At 34.5% G+C, this 9,635-nt stretch overlaps 1 protein-coding gene across 4 annotated transcripts in view; it reads right to left on the minus strand.

The window, feature by feature from the left end:
- Positions 1–9,635, minus strand: part of KIAA1109 (KIAA1109 ortholog) — a 195,544-nt gene that overhangs the window by 29,156 nt on the left and 156,753 nt on the right. For 3 of the 4 annotated variants that reach the window (XM_010860282.1, XM_010860280.1, XM_010860281.1), the window contains exons 64-69: positions 7,697–7,806; positions 6,544–6,634; positions 5,965–6,027; positions 3,466–3,719; positions 2,468–2,683; positions 1,117–1,297 (exon numbers count right to left, since the gene is read on the minus strand). In XM_010860282.1, coding sequence (XP_010858584.1) covers positions 1,117–1,297; positions 2,468–2,683; positions 3,466–3,719; positions 5,965–6,027; positions 6,544–6,634; positions 7,697–7,806 — 915 coding nt within the window. The remainder of the gene's footprint in view (positions 1–1,116; positions 1,298–2,467; positions 2,684–3,465; positions 3,720–5,964; positions 6,028–6,543; positions 6,635–7,696; positions 7,807–9,635) is intronic. The other variant, XM_010860283.1, reaches the window with a different exon arrangement.

The following is a 9,635-nucleotide window of genomic DNA, read 5'->3' on the forward strand; positions in this document are numbered from 1 at the left end:
ATTATCAGAGAAATGCAAATCAAAACCACTATGAGGTACCATTTCACGCCAGTCAGAATGGCTGCAATCCAAAAGTCTACAAGCAATAAATGCTGGAGAGGATGTGGAGAAAAGGGAACCCTCTTATACTGTTGGTGGGAATGCAAACTAGTACAGCCACTATGAAGAACAGTGTGGAGATTCCTTAAAAAACTGGAAACAGAACTGCCATATGACCCAGCAATCCCACTGCTGGGTATACACACCGAGGAAACCAGAATGGAAAGAGACACATGTACCTCAATGTTCATTGCAGCACTGTTTATAATAGCCAGGACATGGAAGCAACCTAGATGTCCATCAGCAGATAAATGGATAAGAAAGCTGTGGTACATATACACAATGGAGTATTACTCAGCCATTAAATAGAATACATTTGAACCAGTTCTAATGAGGTGGATGAAACTGGAGCCGATTATACAGAGTGAAGTAAGCCAGAAAGAAAAACACCAATACAGTATACTAACGCATATATGTGGAATTTAGAAAGATGGTAACGATAACCCAGCAAAAGAGACACAGATGGATAGAACAGTCTTTTGGACTCTGTGGGAGAGAGAGGGGGAGGGTAATTTGGGAGAATGGCATTGAAAAATGTATAATATCATATAAGAAACGAATTGCTAGTCCAGGTTTGATGCAGGATACAGGATGCTTGAAGATGGTGCACTGGGATGACCCAGAGGGATGGTATGGGAAGGGAGGTGGGAGGGGGGTTCAGGATTGGGAACACGTGTACACCCGTGGCAGATTCATGTTGATGTATGGCAAAACCAATACAATATTGTAAAGTAATTAGCCTCCAATTAAAATAAATAAATTTAAATTAAAAAAAAATAAACTTCTTCCTGTCAAAATTTCATGCACATGGGGCAATGTGCAATTTAGAAGGTCTCATGTTCAGAATACAGCTACATTAGAGAAAACTTCAGAAAGTCTCATTTTAATGTAACTAGTGTCAGACACGACTGAAGCGACTTAGCAGCAGCAGCAGCAGTGAAGGAAGAATATATATGATAGGAAATAAACCTGGCTACTAATAATCTAATTTCTTATTCTAGATATTTAGATTTTTACCTTTACATCAACTCCAGGAATATAAAACACTGTTGTTTCTAAGTCACTGGGCTTTGTTTGTAGAGATGATGGCACTTTCTTGCCAGTCATTAAATGGGTGGTAGAAGCATAATTAGTTTGAAACTTCTTCTTTTTGGAAGGAGATTCTTGATCTAAACTTCTGGAACTTCTGTCATAACTCCTATAAAAAGAGAAAAATGGTTTTTTTTTATCTTTTTGAAAGACATTTCTCTTATGTTGTTTAAAGTCAAATTTCTATTAATAAAGTTGAAAAAGTGAGGCTCGTCATTATCTCTAGCTAAACTGGCTAATCCTTGCATGGGTAAGGTTTATGTTGTATGTTCCATAACTATACAGGGCAGTTACCTTTGTCCTTTCCTGAGGTCACAACTCTTCCAAACGAAGGCTGAACCAAATGAAACTACTCTTTACGCAGGTAGGTAAATATAGCTGAATACCAGAAGTTTATTTTGGCTTATTGCAGTTCAACCAAAACTAAATTAACATTCTTTTTATCATCACTATTACACTTCTAAGACTTTAACTGGTTATACTGCCTTTTTGTCATCTCATTGTATAAAAATCTTCATTAGACAATGAGACATTTAAAAACCTTTTATTATAGAAAATTACAAACATATAAATGTAAATGGAATGGTAGAATGAACCCCCATGGGCCCATCTCCCAGCTTCAACAACTGTCAGCATTCTTCCTACATGTTTTACCTGCATTTCCACGCATTTTTTACTCATCCACTAGATTATTAATACTATTATTTTCTCTAATTTTTTTGTAGATTAGGAAGGAAAAGCAAAAACAGAAATTCAAAGAAAAACTAATCTAACTTTAGGCCTGTTTATACAACTATTTCTTCAATGATGGAAACGTGGTAAAGCTACTGTTACAGCCTGAGCAACATTCCAGTTTTCTGAGGCCTCTTTGTCCAATTGTTTCCCAATCTTTCTTATTTCTTTATGAATTCATCAAACTCTCAATAACAAGACACCTTTGAGTATTGTACCATTCTTTGAAACAGAAATGTGAATAAAAGGATAGGGACTAAGTAAGAAATTCATACTTGGAGAATTCCAAAGATAAAACTGTTTAAATTAACAAATTTGCAGAATCTAAATCAGTCATCCATTTCTAATCACCAAAAAATATTTTACATTTGCTTAAGGAAATAGAATGATATACAAATGAACACTCAAACATTCCAACTATGATTAAAAATACTCTTTAAATCTGCATTTTGGGATGTGGGGAGAAATGTTTGTTATGATTAGTGATATATAAATAGTATTCCTAACAAATGAAGTTATATGTACCCCTTTCTGACCAATATCTTACCTTCTCAAGCTTATATCATCATGTTCTTGTAGAAGTGTGGTTGGGTGGAGCACACATTTTCCACTATCAATTTCAACTCGAATATCAAGTTCAAAGTCAATATTTCTCTCTGTAGCTGTGCCACTAAGACTTCTGTTGGCTGGGGCTGTTGGCCAGCGTTCTGTAAATAGCTGATGAACAGCAGCAAAGCCTGTTGCTTTTTTACGAGATGTATGTCTACAGAAAGAACAGCTGGTCATTATATTGTAGTAAAATGGGAAGAGTTTTCAGCAAACTATTTTCCAACATGTTATGTAAGCAATGAAAGTGTTAGTTGCTCAGTTATGTCCAACTCTTTGTGACCCCATGGACTGTAGCCTGCCAGGATCCTCTGTCCATGGGATTCTCCAGGCAAGAATACTGGAGTGGGTTGTCATGCCATCCTCCAGGGGATTTTCCTGACCAAGGGACCGAACCCAGGTTTACTGCATTGCAGGCAGATTCTTTACTGTTTGAGCCAAATAACTTTGGAAATAAAGTCTGTAAATAAATTTTAGTATTTTATAAATTCACACAAATTACCCAGATAGCTCTTACTAACTGAGGTGTTTCCTAAGTTTAATGGAGTCACACTTTATTCAACAACTATGTACTGAAGAATTATTATGTGCCAGGCAATGTGCTAAGTACTTGGGACACAGGCACAATCACTGGCTAATAAAGAGTCTGAATATCAGAATATGACCTACATTGTACATTTTGGAGGAGATTTCATTTCACAAACTGTAAAATTTAAATTCTACTTTCCAGATTTTATTAAAAAAAGGGGGGGCGGAGAAAACAATAATGCCATATGGAGCTAGATTATATTAGTAAATCATGGATATGTCTCAGTCTCACTCTGGCTAGGCACAGTAAGATTTATTTGTTTTTCTGTAAACATTAACAGTTGTAAAATGTTTTAACCTCAGTTCTAAGGTACTGCCTAAGGATTTTAAAACAAAAAGGCTACTACTCACGAGGGTTTCCTGTAAATATAAAACCTTTCCCTCTCGTGGTCGTCATCCTTTTCATCTTTCTCAGAATCTTCACTGGTAGAAGACAAACTGTCATCCCGTCGACCCTCTTCAGACTGGAAAGAAATGCCTGGTGAAAAGCCTCCTGGGGTTTTGGGAGAACTGAACATGGAATATGATCCTTCACTATTTGATGAATAATGGGAAGGACCTTCAATGGTTACTGACAAGAGGTCCAACTCTGTCTCCTCTGGAAACTGAATGTAAAGAGAGAAAACATGAATCAGGTTCATATTACAAACCTCTTTTCAAGTTAAAAAAGAAAAAGAAAGAATACATGTTTAAGCATTTAAAATCTCAAAATGGGATTTCCTCACTCTGAACTGAAAAGTCAGCTCTGTGAACATATGAAATGGTATACAAAACAAGGAAGGAAGAAGTTCAAACCACAGAAAGTCATACCACTGACACACTAAAAATCAGAGTGAAATTTTACTTTATGTAAGCATGTAGCATCATGTTGATTAGTACATACTATAATTCTTTAAAGAATAGTTAATCATAGTATGGAGACAAGAGGAAACAATGTGATCAACTTTAAATAACAAGGTCAAGAGAGCAATTAATGATGGAAGAGCATGCTGGTGTTAGTACAGAATGCACTTTGTGCTTCTAGAATACTTTTTGTGGATATATGTTTTTAAAACAGGCCCTTAAAGGGATGAAGAAAGATGTGTAAATAGTTACATAATTAAGCATGTCAGCCAATCCAATGTAAGAATCCTATATTTTAAGATGAATAGTTTGTATAAATATAATTTTGTTCCCTGAGGATGGTACCATGAGGCCATCTCATTTAAGTAGGCAAAAAAAAAAAAAAAAACAAACCCAAACTTCTGTGTCCTAATTTTGATTCCAAGTTTTCAGAGTTGCTTACATATTCTTTGAGAATGTGACAAGCCTTTGAAATGTATAATGTGCAAGGTAAATTTATTGATACTACCATTAGATGCATAGTGAAATCCTATAATCAAAATTTCAAACATTTGCAGAATCTAGATTTTCTTTATAGCTTTTCTTCAAAACATCATTTAGTAAATAAGTCAGTCATATTTTATAAGAAAATCTTTGATTCTTTAAAGCTGTGCTAAGAGTTTATGTAGATAAATATCCCTGTGTTTTATATTTATTTTCTATTTAACCAGGCTTTCCTTGTGGCTCAGCTGGTAAAGAATCTGCCTGCAATGTGGGAGACGTGGGTTCGATCCCTGGGTGGGGAAGATCCCCTGGAGAAAGGAAAGGCAGAATACTGACTCTAGTATTCTGACCTGGAGAATTCCATGGACTGTAAAAACTTGGGGTTGCAAAGAATCTGACACAACTGAGCTTCTTTAACTTTCACTTTCTATTTAACCATGCTTAATGATCTATTTTGTAACATTATTTTTATATACTGTTTTTTATAAATAGCATACACAATTTAGACACAGGACTTGAATCAATTCAAATATTAATGCCTTTAAGAATAAATCAGTCATTTCACAGTATATACATATATCAAATAATTATGCTGTACATTTGAAAATAATGTTACATGTCAATTTTCTTGATTTAAAAAATGGTGGACAGGTGAAATAATAAATTTGTAGAATCTATTCAATTCACTATAAATGATTTATTTCCAAGTTCAGTTTTAGAAAACAGGACATGTCTGTCAAGCTTACTCTATTACAACTGAATAATTCTAAAACAATTTAGCTTGACTAAATTCAGTGGAACTATGGGATATATATTGAGGCTATCTTAAAAGAGTGGGGGAAGTGAAACAAAACAAATGTGGAGTAAGTTCCAGCTTTTAAATGTAACTTGGTGGAAAATTTCTAGACAAAGATTTATACACCTACTATACAATTACAATTTTAAAATTAAATTTTACTCTTACAACTATATTTAGGGAAAACATGTGGTTAAAGGTGTTAATTTAACTTATAAATGATTGTGTAGCACATTCTATACTGTTTCGAACATAATTTTTAATACTTTTATATATGCTTTTTTATATCAGTGATTCAATAAATAATATTCAATAATTAATTTGTTATTCTAAGATAGTTTGATTCTAGTTTGAATTAGGTAACTCATTTTTTTTAAAGATTCTTTTTATAGATGAATGTAGGGAAAAAGAGATTCACTTAAAGATTAGCAAATAACTAATATATGGCAGTTTTTGGTTTATGATTTCATTAATTTGGACACTGATTTAGTCCTTTAATGTTTGAGGTTAAATAATTACTATTAAATTATAAGTACAGAACTAAAATATATTCATGCATAAGTTTATGAAATATACATGATAAAAAAATTCAATCATTTTAAAGCTTTATGTAAAATATTTTCAAGATCTGAGTTTAGTATGAAAATGAGAGGAAGACATTTTGAAAGCAGATTTTCAGAGTGGTTAAATAATTTTAAAGGAAAACTTATGTTGTTCTTAAAAAGTACCTGAAAATACCCTTCCCCAGGACAGCTGGATTGTGGTGCACTTCCCCATACTGTTTTTTTCAACTTAATTAAAATAATAAGAAAATTTATAAAAATTTATGAAAAGTAAAAAAAAACAATGTTTTAAAAGTAAACAACAAAAAAAGAACAAACATTTTAACATAAATTTTAACATGCTTTGAAACTGACTTTTTGACTACTAGTTTCTGATATTATTTCTATATATTCTGAGCTAAAGTACATAAATAATAAATTAAATAAAAAACATTTACATTTGTATAAAATACCTAGTTTAATGTGGAACTGAACTTGAAAGAAATTATTCAGCAAAACGTTTCTACTTATGAGCAAGCAGTATGGAGACTACTCTATACACAGAACACTAATACTTACAGTACGGCTCTCAAATGATAGCATTTGGGCAGAGCCCTATTTGGTAAAGTACAGAGACTTTAACCATCACAATCCATACTTCCACTTGTAGGAATTAGTATTTCTAAACTGAGTAACTCATATAATTTCATAATTACTAAAGATTCTTTAGCACTGTATATCACCAACAAATAGTCTCTCTCTTACTGTATCTTGGATATTGAAAGTGACTCTGGGTCCAGGAGATGCTGCATCCACACGGATTTCTGGGAGCTCCTCAGTTTCTCCTACTCGAGAACTATAAGTAAAATATAAGATTATTAAACATTAATATTCTTAAAAAAACCCTGAACTTTTATAAAAGTCTGATTAATGACATTAACACTTTATTTCTAAATATTTACTTTATCCAAGGATTGAACTTTTGGTACTCCTTAATCTTTAGAGACTTCCCTGGTGGCTCAGATGGTAAAGCATCTGCCTACAATGCGGGAGACCAGGGTTCGATCCCTGGGGCAGGAAGATCTCCTGGAGAAGGAAATGGCAACCCACTCCAGTGCTCTTGCCTGGAAAATTTCATGGACGGAGCAGCCTGGTAGGCTACAGTCCACGGTGTCGCAAAGAATCAGACACGACTAAGCGACTTCAATGTCAGTGTTAATCTTTAGCATCACATAAAACAAAATTCACTGCTTTGATTAACACAAGGTTTTCTAAAACCAAACCTTATAAAAAACAATTTATATTTATTACCTAGTGTTTTTAAGGTTTCTTTTTGTTGTTGTTTGTGTGTGTGTGTATGTGATGTGGACTAAAATCTTTATTGAATTTGTTACAATATTGCTTCTGTTGTTTTAGGTTTTGTTTTTTTGGCTACAAGGCATGTGGGATCTTAGTTCCCTGACCAAGGATCAAACCTCCACCCCCTGCATTGGAAGGCAAAGTCTTAACCACTGGACCACCAGGGAAGTCCCTGTAGTGTTTTTTTTTCACTAGTAAAACTATATTTTTCTGTATATTTTTCTATAATATATAAAATTTACATTTTTCCATATAAAAGAACTTTTCTACAGTGACAAATTTAAAGCTACAGTTACTAATATGCAAATATTCATTTCTATAAGTTTACACATAAATTTGTCTAAATGGCAATGTACTTCATACTAAAAAGTACACAATGACTTTTATAATATAAAAGTGTATTTAAATGAGACAGAATTCCTCAAACTTCTTATACTGACAGCATCCATTTGCTACCTTAATTTTGTAATTTCCCCAATTAGAACAAAATAAATAAGTAGTGAACTTTGGTAAAAGAGTTAGCAATTTTATTACTGTTTCATCGATTGAAATATATTACCTTGCCCTTTCCATTCGCTTAAGAGGTGGTCTTCCAGAAGCTGAAATGCTTTTCGATCTGCTGTAACTTGGTTTGTAACCCAAACCCCACTTATCCTTTAGAGAAGCAGCCTATTGAAAGGGGAAAGAAATAGGGTGACTTTAACTGTTACAATATCTGACTTGAGACAAAATTTTCTGCTAGTTAACAAGTTAGTCTCCTTCAGATCAATAACAAGTTATCTTAAATTGTGACTTTAAATATCACTTAACAACAGAGATGGATCAGAGTACAGCAGGAATCAGCTACTCTTCAGTCCACATGTCAGTTCCTCGTACAAGGAAAATAAGAGACGCTAGCTGACCTGAGAGGAAAGACTGGGAGCAAGGCTGAGAGGTACAGAAATCAGGAGAAAAAAAGAAAACAGTAAGAAAAGAAATGAGAATTGGAAAAAAGACTCTGGGAAAAAGGTGAGGGAGAGAGTGACACTAATCATTTCAAGTACTACCCCACCAAGAGAGCTTTTAATTACAGAAAAGGAAAGGAAGTGGTAACTGGAACACCCTCCTTGTCTCTAAATCCTTCTTCAAATTTGTAGTTTGGAGAGACTGGATATTAAAAAGTCTAATAATGGAGATAAGAAAGCAAGAGGATTAAAAGGGAACTGAGTAGAATTAAAAGGGAATTGACAAATTTGACAAATGTTAAGAACATAGATGTAATTTCAATAATTTCCCTAATCCTCTCTACCTAGTTTTATTTTTTAAAGTTAGGCCAAGTATAAACTAATTTATAAATAGTATGCAAGCAACATTAACACTATGTACTTACTTCACATGACTGTGAAGTACAAAGTGTCATAAACTTTAAAGTTATATATTACTGATCATCACTGTCCATTTAGTACCATCAGAAGCCAGTGATGAATATTAAGTTGAATTTTCCCTAATTCAAATAATTTAGAACAGTATTCAAATGAGGTTGTCTGGGACTCTGGTGGTGACCAAGGAAAGACAGCTCAAGCCAATGAACTAAGGATCCCTGAAGCCTTCCCCGCTTCCTCTAACCTTAGCAGCTCTGATTTTATCAGTTCTTATGTATTGGTACTCAAAACCTTATTCTGGTTAATGGAGGGTTCTGCTGACTATATTTTAAAATATTTAGTTCTTCTACTAAGAAGACCACCTTGACCCAAAGCTATCTACCTCTACTTCAAGTTTTATAATTATTTTCTACTATATTTATTTCAGTTGTTCAGCAACTAGGCTAAATCCGAGAATGTGGTAGATGGTAGGGTCAAAGATAAATAACTTGTCCTTTAAGAGACTCAAACTCTAGTAAGGGCAACTAAACATGCAAATAATAAAGGTAAGAGTAAAGTGCTGAGAGTATGCAGTGGCTAAGAGTAAAGTCAGCTGTGGATAATGGGATGGGGTAGAATGGACATTTCAAGATTTCACATTTGACTTAGAGTCAAAAAAGAGAGTATGACTTTATGATCAGATCAGATCAGATTTGTCGCTCAGTCGTGTCCAATTCTTTGTGACTCCATGAATCGAAGCACGCCAGGCCTCCCTGTCCATCACCAACTCCCGGAGTTCACTCAGACTCATGTCCATCGAGTCAGTGATGCCATCCAGCCATCTCATCCTCTGTCGTCCCCTTCTCCTCTTGCCCCCAATCCCTCCCAGCATCAGAGTCTTTTCCAATCAGTCAACTCTTCGAATGAGGTGGCCAAAATATTGGAGTTTCAGCTTTAGCATCATTCCTTCCAAAGAAATCCCAGGGCTGATCTCCTTCAGAATGGACTGGTTGGATCTCCTTGTAGTCCAAGGGACTCTCAAGAGTCTTCTTCAACACCACAGTTCAAAAGCATCAGTTCTTCGGCGCTCAGCCTTCTTCATAGTCCAACTCTCACATCCATACATGACCACAGGAAAAACCATAGCCTTGACTAGAC

The sequence above is a fragment of the Bison bison genome, unplaced genomic scaffold, assembly GCF_000754665.1.
Source record: "Bison bison bison isolate TAMUID 2011002044 unplaced genomic scaffold, Bison_UMD1.0 scf7180017864465, whole genome shotgun sequence".
In the NCBI taxonomy this organism is placed as follows: domain Eukaryota; kingdom Metazoa; phylum Chordata; class Mammalia; order Artiodactyla; family Bovidae; genus Bison; species Bison bison.